We start from the raw sequence: 22,078 nt of genomic DNA, 5'->3' as shown, positions 1-22,078 counted from the left end.
GGAGTTTGGACAACATTTAAACAGCAGCCCATACTTTTATTTTTATGCATTTGGCTACTTATGTTGATTTGTTTTCCTGTTTTTCGGACAGCTTGTGTTTAAACATCATTGCGGACAAATTGCATTTAACTATGCTAAAACATTTACAAATTATTCACACCCCAACAAGCCCAAACCGTGAAACCAAACGTTACTAACAGTTTGGTTCGGTTTAAGAGTTCAACGGTTTGGTATTGGTTTACAAGAATCAAAAAATGGCGGTTATCAAACGTTTTAATTCGCAGTTTAGACCTAGACCTACCTAAGAAAAGATCTACCATAAAAACTCGGTTGTGCCAAAAAGGCATTTGGTTCAATGGCATTGGTGAATTGTCATCAATCAAATGATGACGGTTCAAATCTCATTGAAGATTTGTAGTTCTAAGAGAGGTTCATTGAGGGAGCTTAAAAAAACCCAGGAACTTGGGAACCATTACTTTTACATGTGAAAAACTATTAAAAAAAACTCATGTAAAAAGCGTTTAATAAAAAAACATTTATTTTTGAAAAAACAAATTACTTGTTAGCTATTTTCTATAAAGTTTTTTTTTTATTAAAACGGTTTTAGATTTGTTTATATAAAAAAACAAAATTGATTATGTAAAAATAAATTTTTTATACATAAAAATGAGTATTCTATAACTTTTCCCTAATTTACATACAGTAAAAAAAAGTTAAATTGAAATTGGGCCTATAGGTCGATATATTAGTAAGGCTCCAACCTAAGTGTGCTTGCTGATAAAACGTATACAAACAATGGCTCTCATTACTTTCAACAAAAAAGTAATGACACTAACAACTTTAATACCAGACATAACTTTAATCTTAGTGACTAAGAAACAAAAAGGACAAAAAATTGTAGAAGTTAAAAAGAAATAATCATAATAATAATAATAAGAAAGACCCATTAGCTTTCTTTCATTCTAAACCGATAGCACATAATCTAAGAAAAACTCATTCTATTGACATCAACTCATCTAGTAGTTTGGTTCAACTTTGCGCCGAAGCAAAAACATTCATTTAGATAGACTTTACGCATTGTTAAGAAATTATTTTTTGCTTGGCGGTTATTGAACGTTTTGATTTGCATTTTAGACCTAGATCTACCTAAGAAAAGATCTACCATGAAAATTGGGTTGTGCCAAAAGGCATTTGGTTTAATGGCATTGGTGAATTGTCATCAATCAAGTGATGACGGTTCAAATCTCATTGTAGATTTGTAGTTCTGAGAGAGAGGTTCATTGAGGAATCTTAAAAAACCATTACTTTTATATCTAAAAAACTAATAAAAAAGCTCATGTAGAAGACGCTTAATAAAAAAACATTTATTTTTGTAAAAATATATTACTTTTTAACTATTGTTTATAAAGTTTTTTTTATTAAAACGGTTTCAGATATGTTTATATAAAAAACAAAATTGATTATGTAGAAACAATTATTAAAAGAAAAAATGAGTATCCTATAACTTTTTTTACATATAAAATACTTATGTTTTCCTAATTTACATCCAGTAAAAAAAAATTAAAGTGAAATTGGGTTGTAGGCTGACATATTAGTAACGCTCCAACCTAAGTGTGTTTGCCGATGTAAGCGTAAGCAAACAATGGTTCTTATTACTTTCAACAAAAAAAATTTGCCACAATGCATTGTTGCTACTTTCGAAGAATTTACAACCAAAAAATCGTAGTGCTCAGACTGTTGCACACTACAATCTATCTGCTTACTTCAGCATACCCAAATCCTATGCCAAATATTGTCGTTCCGCTATCATGTGAGGCAAATCCTTGTGAGGTCTATATTCTTACAGCTCTTGATGGCCTCGTACGTTTATGCTTTCGAAATAATGGAAACTTAGTCAACTGGAACCCCTAACAAGCGCATATACAGTTCTACCAACCACAACCACTAGAGCCATTTTCAACACACGATCTGACATTATTGGATTGTACTTACAATATTCAAATGAGTATACCCTACTACATGTAACATGTTACTGAGGAAAAACAAAATTATACAATTACTTACTAGAATCAGGAGCCCTGGGTAGTTGGAACCCTAAACGAATATCAACTAGGAACAAAGGACCATGGATGGGAGAGCAGAATGTTAACGGAGTTATGTATTTTATTATCAAACCCACATATTAACGGCGACGTGTTCTGCTGTTGGCTTTTGATACTCACACCGAGACCATAGCAACCCTATAAAGATTTTATTTTCATACAAACTTTTAATTTGTAGCTTTATCATACCCTTTATTTAGTTCATGAAAACTTAGACTTTGTAACTCTACAGTTTTTTTATGAATTTTATCATAGAAAATTGGAATTTGTAGCTTTATCATCCACTTTATTTTAACCATCTGAAATTCGAATTATAACTTTATATCCACTTTATCAATAGTTTGCATTAGACAACTTGTGAGTGGTCAAACAATCTGTCATACTACTTTTTATCGGAATAATATAGTGGGAATTTGTACGATTATCGTCTATTTTATGATTTTATCGTATGTGATTGGAATTCGTAGATTTATCATACGTGTTATTTTAACCATCCGAAATTGTAATTTGTAACTTAATAATCCAATTTATTGCCTATTAGGGTTAAACAACTGGTGATGCCAAAGCCTTAGCATAGTACTTTCTTTTTATCTGAATAATATAATTGGTTATATGGATTTTAATCTCGTACAGTGCCAAAATTTTATACAATATTTTTTTAGACAACCCTAACGTCTTTATTTTAATTTCAACACCATCTAACCGAATGTGGAACCATTACACAGTCGACGATTTTTTGTCTCTAACACAGTGATTAGGGTGTATTGTGGCAATTGTTTGGGTACACTATATGGCCACTGTCAACAACGGAAAAATATATATATATTATCTTTTTTTATTAAAACTTAAGTGTATTTTTCTTTTATCATTTTTTGTTTAATCTAAATTTATATTAACAACTTATCTAACATTACAGAGACAAAAAATCGCAGCCATGATCCCCTAACAATTAGTACACTTATACAATAAAAAAAAATCCTCTAGAAGTTGTTTGTGTTGTACAGGTTCATGTCAAAAGTTTTACATACGGGGTTTAATATCTAATGATTTACGGAGGTTTAAAAATTGTTATCGGTCAACAAATGAAACTCATTCCATTCATCTATGACATGCTAGCGGGGTTTAAGCTATATCCGTCGCTTTATTCTATTAGGGAACTCACCCACGAATGAAGGGACCTCAAACTAATTGTAGGTGCGTAGACAGAAATGAAATTTAAAACATGCTATCACAGATGCATACTACATAAACACACATACATCTAACAAATAAAATGTCGTGCTTCTTATATAGATGTTGTAGGGAAAATAATAGCCGAGGAATTTGTAAAACATCAATGCACGTTTGAATTGTTCCTGCAAGATGTCACGAAAGTTTTTACTTATACACAAAAAAATAGCAAATAGCATCATATAGTGTCATTACTAAACCTTTGTTGTTTTGTCAAAAAAAAAAACAAAAAAAAAAACATTGCACGTGTACAACGGTCACATAATACGTATTTTGTACGTCAACAAACATATTAATCGGTTCAACACATTTTCGGCAATGCTACACAAAAACGAGTCATTTACGCATCTCACTTGAAATTGGTTCAACTTAAACAAAGTAAGCCTGTATTTGAGTTGTTGCGATGCTTGTTGTTATCACTACAATAAAGCTTCATTGCTTTTCATGTTGTTGGTACGAGCCAACCATTACACCTCCGCTTGGGCGCATTTCACAATGTAAAAGCAGTTCTTTATGATAACATGTTACTATTACTCGTACTATACATCTTTTTTTGCAGTGATGCATGATTAGCGTCTTATTAGTATTACATCTTTCGCTATTTGTAGATTTTGGTTTCTTTTCATATACACAAATCATGTACATATATAATGAAACCGTCAACTTCATACCGGCTAAATCATATACAGTTGACGTGTAAGCATGGAATCAACATACTAAACATACACTCATACACGCAATACAAAATGCAATGGCTATTTTTCAATGGAAGGAATAATAAGTTTAAAACCAAGAAAGGGTTGGCTAATAATACATAACCAAATTAAATCTAACATCGGCTGTGAACCCGATCCAACTTAACCGTTTTAAAACGTCATACAGTTATGCCTTGTTCATACTTAAATCGTTAGATCAAAGTTTAATCAAAATCCTTTCGTTTCTTATTCAACTACATTAATCATTTGTTCTTTTACATGACCCAAAAATCTAATCAAGCCCATTCGAATGCCCGTCGCGGCTTCCAAAGACTTTCCTATCACATATATACATATATTATTAATAAAACATGAAACTAATACATGTACATAAGTACTTAAATTAAAAAAAAAACGGATTCAATTAATTAATGGATTACCAAGTTAGTAGCATTAGTTACTCCGAGAGCACCACCATGTTCTTGCTTTACATCAAACAAATTCTGCCGTTGGAACGATACAATGAATCCGATTACGAGACTTAGAACAAATGAAACCGCAATTGCTGAGTAAGTAGCCTACAATATTAAACACGCACGTAGTCGATCAATCAATTAATCAATATTTAATTAACAAAACAATTAATCAAAGAAGATGATGATCAAGAAAGCTAATTAATTACCATGATCAAAAGCTAGAGAATGATTTGAGTTGATGAAAATAATAAGAAACCGGTTATGCATGATATTAATTTATAGAGAAATGTAAAAAAGGTAATTAAAGTTATTTCTGTCAATACAAATCTTTATTATTAAAATTTTGTGTTAAATCATTATATACACTAGACCACGTTACATATGTAAGTAGTCTACAATACATTCATACAATTGGTCATTGACTGGTTAAACTAAGCTTCGGCTAATTAATTAACCCAATTCACTAAAAGTCAACACCCCTCTAAACCTAGTGTTACACATAACCAAATAGATTAATTGATATCGTCATGCCAATTAGTTGGTTAACGTTTATGATCGATGGTCGATGCAATGGTTAATGGCACTTGTTCAATTAGTGTGTGTTGTAGTATGCATGCACAATATAGGAAGTTTATTGTACATCAATACTATGACCCATCTTCGTTAAATTTTTGTTTTCTTTTTTCAAATATAAGTGATCATCCTACTGGAAGTTCTTTCGTTTCATGCACAACATTCCACAACGTCTAGTCCGATATCCAACAAAGTGGTATCAAAGCCAAAGCGGTTCAAGTATCTTTTAGGACAAGATAGACCAAGAAAATAAAATAAACAAGATCAGAGATCAAGTACAAAACCATATCATATAGAAACAAGAAAGATCATCAACCATAAATATTATTTTAGACAATGATTAGAAGAAAAAAAAAACTTGATCTTTGATCATACAATTTTTTGGAAAAAAAAAAATTACAAGCGGATATGTACCAGAATCCAAACATACGATAATAAGATGGATACAAACTTCAAAATTAGCAAGAACGACGATAACAAACGGAAACATGAAACTAAAGGCGTACCAAGGCTTGAACACGACGAAATAGTTAAGCTATTCGAATTGTACTTATGTGTGTTAAGAGAAGTTTACAAAAATCTAAGAAATAACTTATAGAATGTGATAACAAAACTAATGCAAAGTATATTAATGTATTAGAAGACTTGCTGCTTGGGTCCACAATTTCAAGGGACTTTGGAAAGCATATTACAAGAAAAATTAAAGTTGGGACTCCTAAAGCATTCCCAGCACATCAACATAAGAAAGCACTCTCGAAAATCTATGTTGAAGATTCAATCAAGATCAAGCTAGCAATAATGAGAAATACAAGTATAGTTTAAGGGGTTGTGTTAGAATTACATAATCTAGACTTATATAAATATATTAGTATTACTGTTGTATCTTGAGTGTTATTATTAGAAGAGAGAACCCCCAAATGACCCATCTATATGCAATATGAAAATTTTAAATTATTAGGCAGTGTTGTAAAGCTCCTCAGAGTGCTAGACGCTAGTCGATAGATGCAGTATGAGGCTAATGATTAATCAGGATTAACGTGGATTAATCGGAGAGGAATTTCAAATATACATATATATAGTTCACGTTCTTCGTTAATATTAAAATGGGAATTTCTCACTTTAAACTTTAATCAACCACCTTAAAACATAATAAAATTCACCAAATTGTCGGACACTTTGGCTCAATGAAGAACCAAGTTTATTAATGGAGACTCATGCTCGATTCCTATTTACAACACTTTAGGGAGACACAAGTGGCTAAATAAAGAAAGACCAGGTTTCATCATCAGTGGGCCTTCAAACGGGTGGATTTTCCTGAAAACTAGAGATCACTTGGAGGTAATTAAGAGCTTCTTACGAGATTAAAAAAAATTGCCGAAAAGATAAACAACCGATAAAAAAAAGAAGACAAAAAAAGGTCTCACCTATGGGTGCAAACGAGCCGAGCCGAGCCCGAGCTCAACTAGGCTCGAGCTCGGCTCGTTTAACTTATATGGAGCTCGAGCTTAGCTCGTGAGTAGATTCTCAAGCTCGAGTTCGGCTTGTTTACTATTTATTAAATATTTTTTTTCATATTTATAATTATATATATATGTATTTCAATTATAATTTTATGTACAAAAATAATATATATTATTTAGTTATTTTTCATGACATTATATACATTAATTAATATTATTAAACATATATTAAAAATTTATATAAATGGCAGACTCGTTTAGGCTCGCGAGCCAGCTTGATAAGTAAAACTCGGACTCAAGCTCGTTAATTAAATAAGCTTACATTTAAGCTCGAGCTCGGACTCGAAGCTTTTTCATAAGTCAATCTCAAATAACTCACGGGGTCGGTTCGTTTGCACCCTTGTCTCACCTCACCGCAAGAAGAAAATAATATCACCTATCCATCTGTTGTTAACTATTAATTTATTTCTTCACATTTTCCCCTTGTTTTCTTCTTCTTCTTCATCTTCTCGTCGATTTCCCGCAAAATTTGCCCCAATATTATCCATCTAATCTTCCAGATTCAACATCTCCGTCTTCAATCAATACAGGTTCGTTCGCTTTATTCATTTCCCCTAATTTCATTTCATCATCATTATCTTATTATTATTATTATTATTATTATAACTATTATTATTATTATAGATGCAACAACCTGCTCATTGATACACGCGTTTCATTGCTGCCTCGGTCTTATTATTATTATTATGTATTTGCACGATTCGTAATGTTAGGGCTTGTAATTGTGTACGTGATGTTAATTTGATACTTGAATTTTGTGTTCTTCTTCAATTGCTAGGGTTTGTTTCTAGGTTGCTGTTTGAATATTCGATCCGTACGTCTGGTTGTTTTCCAGCATTTAATTTCAGTTGTTGATTAAATTTGAATATGCTATTATATCCTTCATAAGTAATAATAATATTAGGTCCATTTTGTGCACCTTCTAGATCATGTTATATAGCAATAGCAATAGCAATAGCAATAGGATATGTTCTTAAAAGTTTAATAATTATGAAATGACACAATTCACAAATGATGCGTAGACTTTAGTTGACGTTGGACTTGATTTGAATAGATTTCATTTGAGTGAGAGCATCAGAAGATAACCGGTTAGAATATCAGGATTTTGTTTTTCAAGTATGCGGTTAGCTTACGGGTCCGAGCCAAGAGCTTGCAAGCCACTTGAGATCGGATCGATAAAAAGCTCGAAATGAACTGAGCCTTATCGAGCCGAGCCTGAGCCTCAAAGCTCGTTTAGTTATTGAGCTCGGGCTCGAGCCTTGTATGGGAAGATTGTTTAGGCTCGTCGAGCCTTGTGTATTTTTAAATCCTGATATTGTGTATTTTTATCGATCCGCTCGCAAGCTACGGATCGATAAAAAGCTTGAAATGAGTTGAGCCTGAGCCTGAGCCTCAAACCTCAAATAAAGCTCGCTTAGTTATCAAGTATGGGAAGATTGTCGTCAAGCCTTAACGAGCCTTGTGTATTTTTAAATTTAGCTGATTTGGACTGCTATGTTTTAGTTTCACGTTACACAACCGAGCTTGAGCCGAGCTTTGGCTCATTTAAGGTTTTCTCAAAGTATATAAAAAATAATAAAACTGTATATAAAGTAATTAATATAACAAACGAGCCGGAGCTGTGCTTGAGCTTGAGAAAACTATCAGGATATTTTTTCAAGTATGCGGTTTGCTTAGGGGTGCAAACGAGCCGAGCCGAGCCACTCGCAAGCTGCTTGAGATCGGATCGATAAAAAGCTTGAAATGAGCTGAGCCTCAAAGCTCGTTTAGTTATCGAGCCCGGGCTCGAGCCTTGTATGGGAAGATTGTTTAGGCTCGTCAAGCCTTAACGAGCCTTGTGTATTTTTAAATATTAGATCTTTTGGACTGCCATGTATTAGTTTCACACTACGCATTCAAGCTCGAGCAGAGCTTTGGCTCATTTAAGGTTTTCTCAAAGTGTGTAAAAATAATAAAACTGTATGTAAAGTAATTTTTAATAAATAATAAACGAGCCGGAGTTGTGCTTGAGCTTGAGAAAACTATCAGGATTTTTTTTCAAGTATGCGGATTGCTTAGGGGTGCAAACAAGCCGAGCAGAGCCGAGCCACTCGCAAGCTACTTGAGGTCGGATTGATAAAAAGCTCGAAATGAGTTGAGCCTTATCTAGCCGAGCCTGAGCCTCAAAGCTCGTTTAGTTATCGAGCCCGGGCTCGAGCCTTGTATGGGAAGATTGTTTAGGCTCGTCGAGCCTTAACGAGCCTTGTGTATTTTAAAATATTAGATCTTTTGGACTGCCGTGTATTAATTTCACACTACACATTCAAGCTCGAGCCGAGCTTTGGCTCATTTAAGGTTCTCTCAGAGTATATAAAAATAATGAAACTGTATATAAAGTAATTAATAAATAACAAACGAGCCGGAGCTGTGCTTGAGCTTGAGAAAACGACTCACGAGCCGAGCTCGAGCTTTAGAAAAGGCGCTCAAAACGACCCGAGCTCGAGCTCCAGCTCCAGACCTAGGCTCTAGCGGCTCGGCTTGTTTGCACCCCTAAGTTTGCTATGGTTCTCCATTTTTTATGATATATGCTAATACACAATATATTCTGATGCAGGTTACTTATATTGAGATCAGAACTTATTGATACTTTGAAGGGTCCCTTGGGGAGGTGCACAAACTAACTTATAGTTTGTTATCTTCTCCATAACTTTTGCACAGTGACCAGTTCAGTGGGGAAGGGAGGTAATGTATATTTTTATCTCATGAAATCCTGGAGTTTTAGTTGCCCTAGTGAAATTTTCCTTGTTTTCGATGGGTGTGAGCTATTTATCAATTTCAGCAGCCTGTACGGTGTTGAGCTTTATAGGCCTCCGGTATTGGACCGAACTTTCATATGTGAAACTAAAGTCAGATGGCTTGATGGGTGAAAACCTTCTTCAGCCTGGGCTTGCTAGCCATGTAATGGACCTTTTGTTGGGTTCTTGTACCACATTTGCATTGGTGGTCAATTTTGCTCTCAACGCTTTTACGCTTATCATCTTGACTCTTAAGGTACTTAAGTTTTGTATATCTTGTAAAGTTGTAATTCATAGATAGTCGGCACCTAATGAATATAGATTGTGCTCACTTGTGGCGTATTATTTATGCTTGACTGTATGTTTCTTCATGCAGACAATATTCTTTGTTGAGCTCAATGCATCTGAATCTCGGAAGTTGGTGGAGCGATTAGTTAATTATGTTTTCTATAAGGTAGGCAGTAGTATGATATGATTTTAATTTTTTTGGCTTTATATCTGCGTTGAATATGATGCATTTATGTGTGACAATGAGTTCTTGACTGCTGATTTACTATTGGTTTTCACAGGGAATGTTTCTTCCATCGGTAGTTCCACCAACAATGGTTCATGCAGGATTGTGGTTGACATGGTTGACTCTGTTATGTTCTTTGAAGGTATAATTACTTATTACAGTTTATGATGTTTTCTGTGGGGATGTAACAGATTGGCTAAATTTACTTTTTATCTTGTACAGATGTTTCAGGCTTTAGCCAGGGACCGCCTTGAACGGTTGAATGCCTCTCCTTCTGCAACTCCTGGGACTTACTTTCGTGTATATTGTGTTTTATTGCTGGTTGTCGTTGTCGACATAATCTGGTATTTGCTCAACAATTTCTGCTATTTTAACATTTTCATGCTTCATTGTCTGCTACAAGCTTTACTGTCATTCTCAGGATAAGGACGTGCCTACTCATCTACCAAACAATATCATCACCTGTATTTCTGTTATTATTCTTTGAGCCTCTTAGTATTGCTTTCGAAACACTACAGGTACATTAATCGATTTCATCTTTCCTAATTCCATTTCTCTTTATAGAATACATTTACCGTTCCTTCACGCCTTATGCCGCTCTTAGGCTATTTTGGTTCATGGGTTTCAACTGCTTGATGTATGGCTTCATCACTCAACTGGCAACACCAAAAACTCCAAATTATCAAAGCTTTTGGACATGTCAGCAGCAGGCAAGACATTCATTTTTAACTGCTCTACTATTTGATAGCATACACATTTCTAAACTTCTAATTCGGGACATGATGTATATATGCAGGTTCATTGTGGGAATTGAAGAGTGTTATTATAAGGAATCTTGGTTTTTTTCTAGATATTATGACTTTTCTAATGGCTCTTGGTCATTATGTGCATATCTGGCGGCTTCATGGCATGACTTTTCATCTTGTAGATGCAGTTCTTTTCCTAAATATACGTGTAAGTTCTATAATATCCTCTTTTAATGTGTTGAAGATAAAAATGCTACTTTTGCTTATATTATTTTTATGTCATAGGCAGGCCTTGTTAAGCGCAGTTGCAAAGCGTATCAGAGCGTTTGTTAAGTTAAGGATAGCTTTGGGAACACTTCACGGGGCTCTTCCAGATGCCACATTTGAAGAGATACAAACTTATGACGATGAATGTGCCATTTGTCGGGTAATCATTTAAATTTTTTTTTTGTTTGAAAATATTATCTAATTTTGTTTTGAAACATTTAGGAACCAATGGCCAAGGCTAAGAAGCTCTCATGTAATCATCTTTTTCATCTTTCATGCCTTCGGTCATGGTAACAAACAATTTCACATATCCTTTTTAATTAAAGTTGCTTTAGCATTATGTTGTGATTAATATGCTGATGTGGCAGGTTAGACCAAGGTCTAAGCGACAATTATTCCTGCCCGACTTGTCGTAAACCCCTCTTTATCGGTACACATGAAGGAAACTCTGCACCACATTCTGTTAACGTGTCAAGTGATGAACAACTCGCCCGCCAGCTCAGCTCTACATTTGAACTGCCAAATGATCCTACCGGTGTAGTTAATCAAACTCAGACCCCTTTAGAACATGATGATTGGAGATTTGATGGGGCGGGCCCGTCTACATCTATAAGATCCGTGGGCTTGGGCCGAGTCCAAATGGCGATGAGACATCTTGCAGCTGTTGGTGAAACATATGCCCAAAGTGCCCTTGAAGACGCTTCTTGGAATCTGTGGCCTATAAATTCATCTCAAGCTAGCACGTCTACTTCAAACAATCCTTCTACTAGTAACGTCAGACATCGTGGCGGTTCACTTATCAGGTCGGCCCCACGTGTGTCAGATGATGACCTGTCACATTTACTTGCCATGGCTGAAACTGTTCGTGAAGTGCTTCCACATGTCCCCGATGAACTAATATTTAGGGTATGTTATATGCTAATATGTTCTCATTCATTAAGTTCAGTTTTATTTTTTTAAGGGCAAAGCGTGTTATTGGTTTGACTTGTGCAGGATTTGCAGCGGACAAACTCGGTTTCTGTTACTGTGAATAATCTTCTCCAAATGTAACTGTTGTTTCTCGGTCTCTTCGAAGTAATAACACACAAAAAAGTGTGGTGATGAATGTATGTTCTGTTATAAAGTTAATAGTTTGTTGTATATAGAAAGTCTGAAAAAAATAAGTCAGACAAAAGTGGTCGACCGATATGTTCGAGTTTTTAGGGAAAAAAGAAAACAAGTTTTTAGTTTTGTGTATGATTTTTGTGATTGCTTTGTGTTTGGTGTTGTGCAAGTGGAGTAGTTTAGTGTTGAATAAAAATGATTTACATGTGTGAAACATTTTACTTGAAAGTATTATTATCCTGACGCTTTGGGGCTTCTTGGGTGTGGGAAGCGTCACATTGCACCTGGTCTTACCTCTTTTGTAAATCACCTGTTCCATAACCAGACGAAAAAAGATTATGTGATTTTTTTTTATTATTTTTTTTGTGAAATGTAACTTTTTTATAAATAGACGCTTAAGCGCCATACAAGCCTACTCCATGATCAGGAGCAAAACCAACAAAAATGCTACGCCTGATGCAATTACATGAAATTAAAATTACCCCATTTTGACCGCTCTTTTATTTTCCTTTTAGCTCTATGTTTGAAGTTTGAACCAAATGAGACCAATAGACTTAATGTAATCAATAATGTCATCTACCTTCACTTCTTTGTCTCATAACAATTTATCATTTCTCGTTTTTTATATTCGCCAGCACGCTATTATCACCAACCCTTGAGACACCTCTTTTTCTCGATCTCCAATCCCCACCGAATTATGTAGATCCAAAATGTCCCTAACCGAGGAACTGAAGATTGGAGGGACCTTGCACCATCGTCTAATGAAATCCCACACCACCGTCGCCAACATGCAACCTGTAAAAATGTAATGTGTGATTTAATAAAATATCTTGAATTGCTTTCTAAAGTACAAGACCAAATTTGTGATAAATTTAACCATAATGACTAAATATTCAATATGTGATAATTAAGTACGAAATACAAAGTCTAAAGACCAAATGAATCATCCATATTGATGTGAACATCTAGAATGGATACACATAACTGAACGAACACACTTGTAGATGGACCGAGACCAATGATGATCATATATACAGCCAGACCAATGGATCGGACTTGCAATTGGCGGTTAGTGTCCACCATGTTTGAAAAACTATATTACCCAAACCATGTCCTGACCAACGACTCTCAAGAGAAATTAAGACTACGCTTAAGGATGACTTGGTTAGCTTGGGCAATAAATGCGCCAACGGTCATTATCTAGGCCATTATAAATACAAGTTCAACAATCAAGTATTCATTCATTTATTCATTGTTCACCAATCCTTTACTATCCTGCCCGACCTTGGTCACGAGAAGCACCCAACATCATAGGCAAGGTTAACGGCGTCTTTCTCTTTTGGATGATCAAGGTTGTGGTCAATCTATTCCATACGCATACATAAAAATTTTTAGTTTGAAATATTTGATACCGTGACTAAAGAATTAAGAAAACAAGTGTAAATTAAAAACTTCATTAAAGAAAATTAAAAATTACAGAAAGCAAAGAAACAAATTTTACAAAATACATTAATAAAGTTTAAATTTTGTTTATGTTGTTTAAAGTTTAAATAAAAGATTAATTAATTTGGTCAAAGTGGGACAAATCCTTGAAGTGCGAGATTGAGTAATAAACAAGTGAGTCTATGTTTGTTTTGTATCTTCTTGTTTGTGAATGTGAAATATAAATGAATGGTAAAAGTAAAACATGCAACAAAACACGCCACCGTAATTTCTTCAATCAACAAATATGTCTCTACGTTGGTTTCACAAACTTATTTAATTCAATTCTATTTATTAATTCCATTATTATTATTATTATTATTATTATTATTATTATTATTATTATTATTATTATTATTATTATTATTATTATTAAGATAAACTATGAGATTATGGTGAATGCTCGATTATTATTGACAAGCATCATACTCTTATAATTATATATTTATTTATTTAACTCATAAAGAAGATCTTTTGTATATTCATACAATCATACGTAAGGTGCAACTTTTTTGTACTTGTATCCGAGGGCGAAGCTTAATGAGAGCCCGGTGTGGCTTGGGCCCCCCTGCATTTTTACGCAGCACCGGGCTTATGAATTTTTTTCAATATATTTTACTCCCATTTTCGTCCCATTTTCGTTTTCGACTTGGGCTGAAAATTTGAGCCCAGCCCTTAGGGTTTACTGAAAATTTGTACACATAGTGTAAATTTACTCGTTTTCGACTGAAAATTTGAGCCCAGCCCTTATGAATTTTTTTCAATATATTTTAAGTCCATCACCCCCGACAAATTCATCCAAGCTTCGGCAGTGCTTGTATCTACCTACTAAATCATGCTCATACTCTAAATGCAACCATTCAAAATTATGAAACAACCTTCAAAAATAAACTACATACACATACATTTCTACAACCCTACTTCTTTATTACCATTTTTTTTCAGCTAATATATATATTTTTATTCTAATTAAACTGAAACAACACGGTTTAACATCCCTTTAAAACCACTCGCATACCAGCTTCATCATTTCTAGCCACCCAACTCTAACTAACCATGTATAATTGTTTCATAAATCGTTGTCAATCATACATGGTTGGTAAGAGTTGGCGTTACCAAATATGGTAGCAACCTAGTGGTGAAGACGTGGTTGGAAATGACAAAGGTATTCGTTGAGTGTTTAGAAGGTTATTTGATCTTTTTTTACCAATTCAAATGTGTACGTCAACACGATCAATAGAAAACGTTTGCATGCCAACAAAATTAAAACATAAATTAAAATGTGTTTAGAAGGTTATTTGATCTTCTTGTTTTACAATGACCAAAACACATGTATAAATATCAAACCATCAAAATAATAAAAGTTTATTGATTTGATGATCCTATGTAAAGAGCCCAATAATATTAGGCTACTGGGGGAGGTCCGTTATAGGTGGCCATCACGCGTGATGGTCATTGGAACACCGCCGCCGGTCCTCCCATCACGCGTGATGCGGGGCCGGCCGTGATGGCCATCACGCACTCAAATTCAATTCGACCGTTACATGTGACCGTTGAGGAGATAAAAAAAAAACTTAATTAACCTATATAAATATAATCGAATCCATCTTCAAATCCAACTCAAATCTAACTCAAATCCTCTACTACAAACAACATTCTAACATCACACAAATGGAGGGTTCAAAGAAACGTGGCTCGGGTTCAAAGAAAAACCAATCCCGACCAAAGGTTCGACAAAATCTTGGCGAGCCGGCGAGATTCCGATTACAAGATGAACCCGACACAACCCAACCATTCCAACAACAACCTTGCCAACCACAACCTTTTCAACCACAACCGTTCCAAAACCAACAATTTCAATCTCAAACATTTAATTCACCGTTTTCATCGACACCATATCAAAACCAACCGTTTATTCCACATTTTTCTAGCCAAATATTTCAAAATAATCCTTTTGAAACGTTTCAATCTCAACCGTCACATACGTCCGTCGATCCTTTAGAGGATAACAATGTTATACATCAATTTACACGTACTTTTCGTGATGAAGACGACGATGTGGATGAAGACGACGATGAAGATGAACCCGCGGAGGAGGATGCCATCGTCCGTAGACCTTGGTCGTCCGCGGAGGAGGTCACCTTGACCAAGGCTTATTTACACGTATCCGAAACAAAAAAAAAACACGGAAACCAACAAAAACGAGATATGTTATGAAGACGTGTTATTGCACATTTCGAAAAACTTCCCAGTGCAACCAATCGAAAAATGGATAAAATGACTTCCAGGTGGGGAGATTTGAATAGAAAAATGTCAAAATTTAATGCTTGCTACATCCAATTGGTAATTATTTTTTTAAATTTATTAGTTAAATTTTTTTTATAATTTATTACTTTATTTTTACAATTTTGATATATATATATTTTTTGAAATGTTTTGTAGAGCCGAGATCCACAAAGCGGAGCGAGCGAGGCGACTATCATAAAGAACGCCTTGAGCAATTATACCAAGATTTTCCGATATAAATCTTTTCCCCACTTGGATGCGTGGGAGATTGCGAGACACCACCCGAAGTGGGAACCGGTTCCGGTGGTCGACATGGACGGACCGACGGCTCCAAGGAAAAAAGGATCTTCTTCAAAAAGATCAAAAACTTCTGATTCCGGGAAATACACGTCTACCGACGGCTTGTCAAGCAACACGCCGAACATGAACTTGAACGATCACCTGGAGACGATCCCGACAAAGACACACCCACACCCACACGGCCGCATCGCAAGAAAAGTGGGGAATCGTCAAGATTAGGAAAGGAAACAGTGGCCGAGGACTTCAACGAATACAAGTCGGCTAAGTTGGCGGAAATGGTCGAGACGAAGGAGCGAAAGCAACTAGCTCTTGCTTCAAAATTAAAACGTGACGAGGCGTATATCAACCATTTGAATGAAAACCAAAAAAACGCCGATTTAACATTTATCGTACAACCGCACGAACATCTTAACAAACCCTTTAGATCGATCCTACTTCAACGCAAACGCGAGCTATGCGAGAAGTGGGGTTGGGAAGCGCCGTAGGTTTTTTTTGTCGGTTTTTTTAATTTATTTATCTTTGTAATATTTATTTAATCTTGTTTTATTTTTTATTTAGTTTAAGCTTGTTTTAGTATTTATTGTAAAAAAAAAAATTCCATCACACCACCACCCCCACCAAAATTCCATCACTAGTGATGGAAAATGGTGGGGTGAGATGGCACACCGTGATTGGTGGGAGCAAGTGATGGTTTGTAAACCACCCCCACCCCCTAAGCAAAAATAGCTAGAACCAAGAGTTGGACCAGATGTGTGAAAGTGATAGTTGAAGGACAATGGGGGACAAGATGGCACATCACTTTCTTGATCTTGTGAATAGTTGGTACTTTGGAGTTCACAAGTCTCATCAAACCCTTTATTTGCATGTGTGTTCAACGTTATTTTTATATTTGCTTAACAAAAGTAGATCAATTTTAATTTAAACTATACCACTTAGAAAGATATAATTAAATAACTACTAGCAGGGAAATATATTAAACGGTTTAAAACTATCCTAAAAGTAAGCTCTTCAAGTTTGTTTTACATAATGTTTCATGTCTAACACGAGTTCTAAAATCGCACACTTTGAGAGGTTAGTAAGTGAAAGCTCTATCTACCACGTGACAGTGAGGTGATAACTCCACTCCATAACACTATATATAAGAGCTAGATTATCGGAAGTAGATTGGTTGTATTGATGTAGATTTCAATTTTGATAATTTTGTAATGGCGTATTGTGTAGTATTGTTCTCCCTTGTTGATACATTTTATTATTATTATTATTATTATTATTATTATTATGTCTTTGTCGTTAAAAATAACGTACTCCTGCTCTATTTTTTATTATTTATCCCTTACTTGTGACCTAGTGGTAGGAGGTTTGGGTTCTTCAATGGAGACTCAAGTTCGAATATTACTTGTGTCATATTTGGGTGGATATTGGCAATGAAATATTTAAACTAGGCCTTGTGCAAAGGTTGTCAGTTTGAATCCTGAGCCCACCCGTGTTTCGTCTCACCGTGTGTTACGCCAGAGAGTTATGCTCTTGTGTTGGCACAACGATTGTCAAGTGGCAGTCGGCGGTATGGTTTCCCGAGGGAACACCCAAGCCAAACTCTGAAGCCAGCGTGACCCAATTAAGACAACATAGTCTTGCTAGAGTGGGGCATCGGGGCTCTTCAAATTTGAAGAGTGCGATAGACAAAATATAAGAAAGTCGCCGTTCTAAAAAAAGTGAGCAGTTATGGTCGAAATAATTTTAAAATATTAATTTAAAATTTTTAGTGGTCTAAATGTCTAATTACACCACTATTGTAATAGCTTCCCGTTACAAAAATCACTATTTCGTCTCACTTATAAAGCGCGGTTTGTAAGTTGAGAACTTGTAAACTATTTTAAACCAAGTGTCAAGTTAACTTCTATATATATTTATTATTATTGCAAACTTCACACTTGTGAAACAACTAGCTAATTAAGTATGGCTTTTCTAGTTTCATTCTCCTCCTTCCTACTTAGGCTGAGGGGTGCGGAGCGCGAGAAAGGGCGCAAGTGGCGAGGCGGTCGCGCCCCGGGGCGCGAGGACCACACCACCGAGGCGCTATAGGGGCGCGAGAGGGGCGCGAGCGCGGAAAAAGAGGCAGGCGCGGGTGGGCTAGCGGCTGGGGGGAGCGTGAATGTGGCTTGGGATGCGTGAAAAAGAGCCGTTGGGTGGGTTTTGTTAATAAAAAAAAAAATTTTCAAACCCTATATATTAACATACCATCCGGAACACAAAATCAAACTCGATTTTCAACCTATATCAAACCCAAACAAACACCAATATCACATACCAATATCACATACCACACCCAAAACCCAAAATCACCCCATCTTCCAAACCTTTTTTTAAAAACATGGCTGGAAATTGGTACCCAAACCTAGAATCAGATTACAGTTACGACGATTTATGGTCGGCACCGGACCAACCGATGTTTTATTCGGGGTCGCAACAACCATCCGGCTTTCAACCATCCAACATACAACCGTCTCCTAACTTTGTAGTTCCGGAGACACAAGAACCAGAACCAGAAGGTGAAGCTGCGGGACAAAGAAGACGCGTCCACCGGAAAAAACAAGTTGCAACGGACGGGTCGGGTTCGGCTTCGACCGGAAGGGCGAAACGGAAAATCACTCCGTGGTCATCGGATGAGAAGGAAGCCCTGTGTCGGGCTTGGATAGCCACTTCTGAGGATCGGCGTTGCGGTAATTGTTTTAACGTTTTTAAAAATGATTTTTAATAAAAAAGTTAAATAAAAAAGTTAAATGACATACAAATTTATTATGCATTTTGCAGCGGACTACCAAAAGAGCAAGGTCTTTTGGACAAAGGTTAGGGAGACGTTCTATTCGCTCGTTGGGAGTACAGAGCGGAACGCCGATATGATTTCGGGTCGGTGGACCGAAATCAGAAAATTTGTCGGCTTGTTTACTAATCTGTTCAACAGGAACGCCGGTCGTATGAGACCAAGTGGCAGTGACGATTTGGCGGTCTATAATTTCACTGTCGAAGAGTGGAGGCAGGAGTGCCTGCGGAGGTATGGGACGGTGAAGACGTGGGACGGTGTAAAGGTGTGGGAGAGGTTGAGAAGGTGTTCCAAGTGGGTTGAGCTGGTGGCGCCGGACCTTGATGCGGAAGTAGGGCCGAAACGGACTAAAACTAGTTCGTCTGGAGCGTACAGCACTTCCGCCGGGTCGGATTGCCGGGTTGGATTCGACCTAAACGTTGCGGGGGAGGAAACGTCTTCACCGCCGAGGAGGCGGCCATTGGGAAGGGACGCCAGGGGGAAAAAACCGGCTGAGGGGGAAGCCGTAAACATCAACGATCTTGTTGAATCCCTCTATAAATTCAACAAAACCATGGAGGTGGTCTCTATTGACAAAAAGGAAAAAAAAAAGAATGAGAGATTTGGACTTCCTTGCAAGAGACTTCAGCCACCTAAATCCGGTCGACCAAATGCTGATGGAAAAACAAAAGGAACGTATCCGGAAGAGGTTGATCGAAGAAGACGAAGCCGAATAATAAGAATAATGTTTTTCTTTAGTACTTTAATTTTTTTTTATATATTAATGTGTTTTTTTAATTAATGTGTGTTTTTTTAAATAATTTCTTGTTTTTTTAATAATACGTTTTTTTAATACATTTATAAAAAAATAAAAAAATAAACCGCTCGCGCCCCCTCTCGCGCCCCTCCACACCATGGCGCGGGGCGCTATCACCACTACCAACACCCATCTTATCAAGTTTCTCTCTCTGCCACACGTCACAATATTATTGGCTGGCGCCCCCACTCACGGCCCCTCTCGCGCCCCCCACACCCCTCAGCCTTATAATTTGCATGCATTTCTCAAATGCTCGTCTTCTTCCTCCCGCGGCCGCCATCGTTAACCTTTCTTCTAATCTCCAGGTTACTCACTTTATCTAAAACTATATAAATTTAATGTTTGATCGATATTTTCGTGTCATAATCATACTTATTGTAACCTATACAGGTTTCCTAAAAGGCAACTCAAAATGAACCTCATGTGACACCATCTCCAAATAATGAATATGGAGAATTAGCACAAGATAAGAAGATTGATCGTCGGGTATTTAAAGAAGGTTCGTCACGCAACGAACATCTTGGTGTGCTTTATTCGGATTATGCAAGGCCAAGAACGCGTCCTCCCTCGCACAACTAATTAATCGGTTAATTCATGTTTAGATTTTAACATTTGATTATAGAGATTTATAGTCTATAGATCATAAGACATATGCAAACATGCATGACAACTTTGGACTAAAAAGTTTTTTTTTATTTTGATGATAATTAAGTTTGTTACTTTGTTAGTTAGTTACTAAAATGATTTTGTGTAATTGGTCATATGTTGAAGACAAGACACAATATATGTTAATATAGATACATATGAATTTGCTAATTGCTAAAGCTTGTTTGATAGTTGCGTGTATTGGAGTATATTAGACATTATTAGTGTGAGCTCACGGGTTACCTTATAAGTCTTTAGGGGTTTTGTCATAATCTCTATAGATTGTATGACAACGTTAATCAATAAACGATACAGTATTTATCATTATCTTACAAGATATATCGTTTTCCTAAATGAGAATAATATGATTAATATGCAGGAAGTGAAGTTGTTGAATCTTCTTCCTCTCATGATCATGTGGCTTTGCTAAAGGGAAAACATTTTAAGGTAATTAATTAATTTATTAATATAAGTTTTTAACTAAATTATTTCTAAATAATAACATTTTAATTTACTAATAGAAATGAACACACCTTGGTAATAGAGAGAAGGCTCCCATAAAGTAAGGAAACTTTTGATCAAATTTTTGTCCTCTGACTTTGACCATGTAACCTTATATCTTGCTTCAAGATAAAATTAATAATTTTATGTAAATGCATCAAGAATTTACATGTGAAAAAAAAAACAAAGAATGACATTGTTCTTGATGTATATGTAGGATACAAAAATGTCTTCTTTACCTCAATCTTTTGAAGATGAAGAGGTTATTGATCCCGCGAATGATGATGATGTTGTGGTGATGGATTATGATTTTCCTCGACGAAAGACACCGATTCATAAAAAATGATCGAGTTATTTGTTTTGTATGCATGTTCATGTATACACCAAATATTTTTGCGCATGTTTTCAATGCTAAAACCAACTTTAAGTATAAAATTGAAAACTATATATATATATATATGATATAATTACACGTTATGTTCAATATAGAGTGAGCTAAATGACTATATAATTGTCTTATGTGTCACTAAATGAATCATTGTAGCATTTATAACATCTTTACTTTAAATCCAAGCACAAATTCACATTATGTTTGACCAATAAACATATCATTCATATAATGTTTTCTAATGAAATGAACTCGAAACAAATTAGGTATTTGGAGTGGTGGTGTGATAACAATTAAGCCAAGGATTTGGACATTCAATTTTCGATAGAAATATATTTTAAGTGTCATGTTTGTGTTATTAGACTCTAGCATGTGCGAAAGTGAAATAATGAACCCTTGAAACTATCTAACCGTAAAGTAAGAGTCTAATATCCCGATTGTCGATTAAGGAACCCTTCATACCAAATCGTCAATCAATTTATGAGATTATCGAAGCTCAAAATTGATTTCTCATGGACGACTTCTCAAAATAACACTATTTTGCAATTAATTTCTCTCCTAGAACATTGACGAACCTGCATTATATTAGCTTGGTTATATATGTCCGTCGGATATTCAGTTTAAAGCCAATTAAACCAAACCGAACCCATTTAAACCCGAACCAAATTACTTATTTGGTTTTCGGTTCGATTAAGTCCAATCTAAATAAACCATCATAATAAATCAATCTAAGGTTGGTTTGAAAACAAAACCCTAATTGCATACTCTCATTATACGCATTGATTCAAACAACGGTTGGGTGTTTTCGATATCAGGTATATCTTCATACATGATATAATAATTTAATGCCTGAATGAA

General features: G+C 35.6%; 1 protein-coding gene across 1 annotated transcript; it reads left to right on the top strand.

Annotated features, from left to right (window-relative positions):
- Positions 1–9,113: 9,113 nt before the first annotated feature.
- Positions 9,114–12,039, top strand: LOC143547977 (E3 ubiquitin protein ligase RIN2-like). Its single transcript, XM_077039255.1, has 11 exons — positions 9,114–9,626; positions 9,747–9,824; positions 9,940–10,026; positions 10,107–10,228; positions 10,306–10,402; positions 10,489–10,594; positions 10,681–10,838; positions 10,920–11,057; positions 11,120–11,187; positions 11,266–11,803; positions 11,891–12,039. Exons 1-11 carry the CDS (start codon positions 9,387–9,389, stop codon positions 11,945–11,947), a joined length of 1,689 nt encoding a protein of 562 aa, XP_076895370.1. The 5' UTR covers positions 9,114–9,386; the 3' UTR covers positions 11,948–12,039.
- Positions 12,040–22,078: the final 10,039 nt, after the last annotated feature.

The sequence above is a fragment of the Bidens hawaiensis genome, unplaced genomic scaffold, assembly GCF_021521415.1.
Source record: "Bidens hawaiensis isolate Kalapana, Puna unplaced genomic scaffold, B.hawaiensis_p1.1 tig00014899_1, whole genome shotgun sequence".
NCBI classification, from domain to species: Eukaryota; Viridiplantae; Streptophyta; class Magnoliopsida; order Asterales; family Asteraceae; genus Bidens; species Bidens hawaiensis.
The sequence above is the reverse complement of the archived record's forward strand: the minus strand, read 5'-3'. Positions and strand labels throughout refer to the sequence as shown.

What these genes read in the sequence shown, in the direction of transcription:
- LOC143547977 (XM_077039255.1), top strand. Translation starts at nt 9,387, where the DNA reads ATGGGTGTGAGCTATTTATCAATTTCAGCAGCCTGTACGGTGTTGAGC. An exon ending in GTCGTTGTCGACATAATCTG is followed by an intron (nt 10,229 to 10,305) that starts GTATTTGCTCAA and finishes TGTCATTCTCAG; the next exon opens with GATAAGGACGTGCCTACTCA. An exon ending in ATGAATGTGCCATTTGTCGG is followed by an intron (nt 11,058 to 11,119) that starts GTAATCATTTAA and finishes TGAAACATTTAG; the next exon opens with GAACCAATGGCCAAGGCTAA.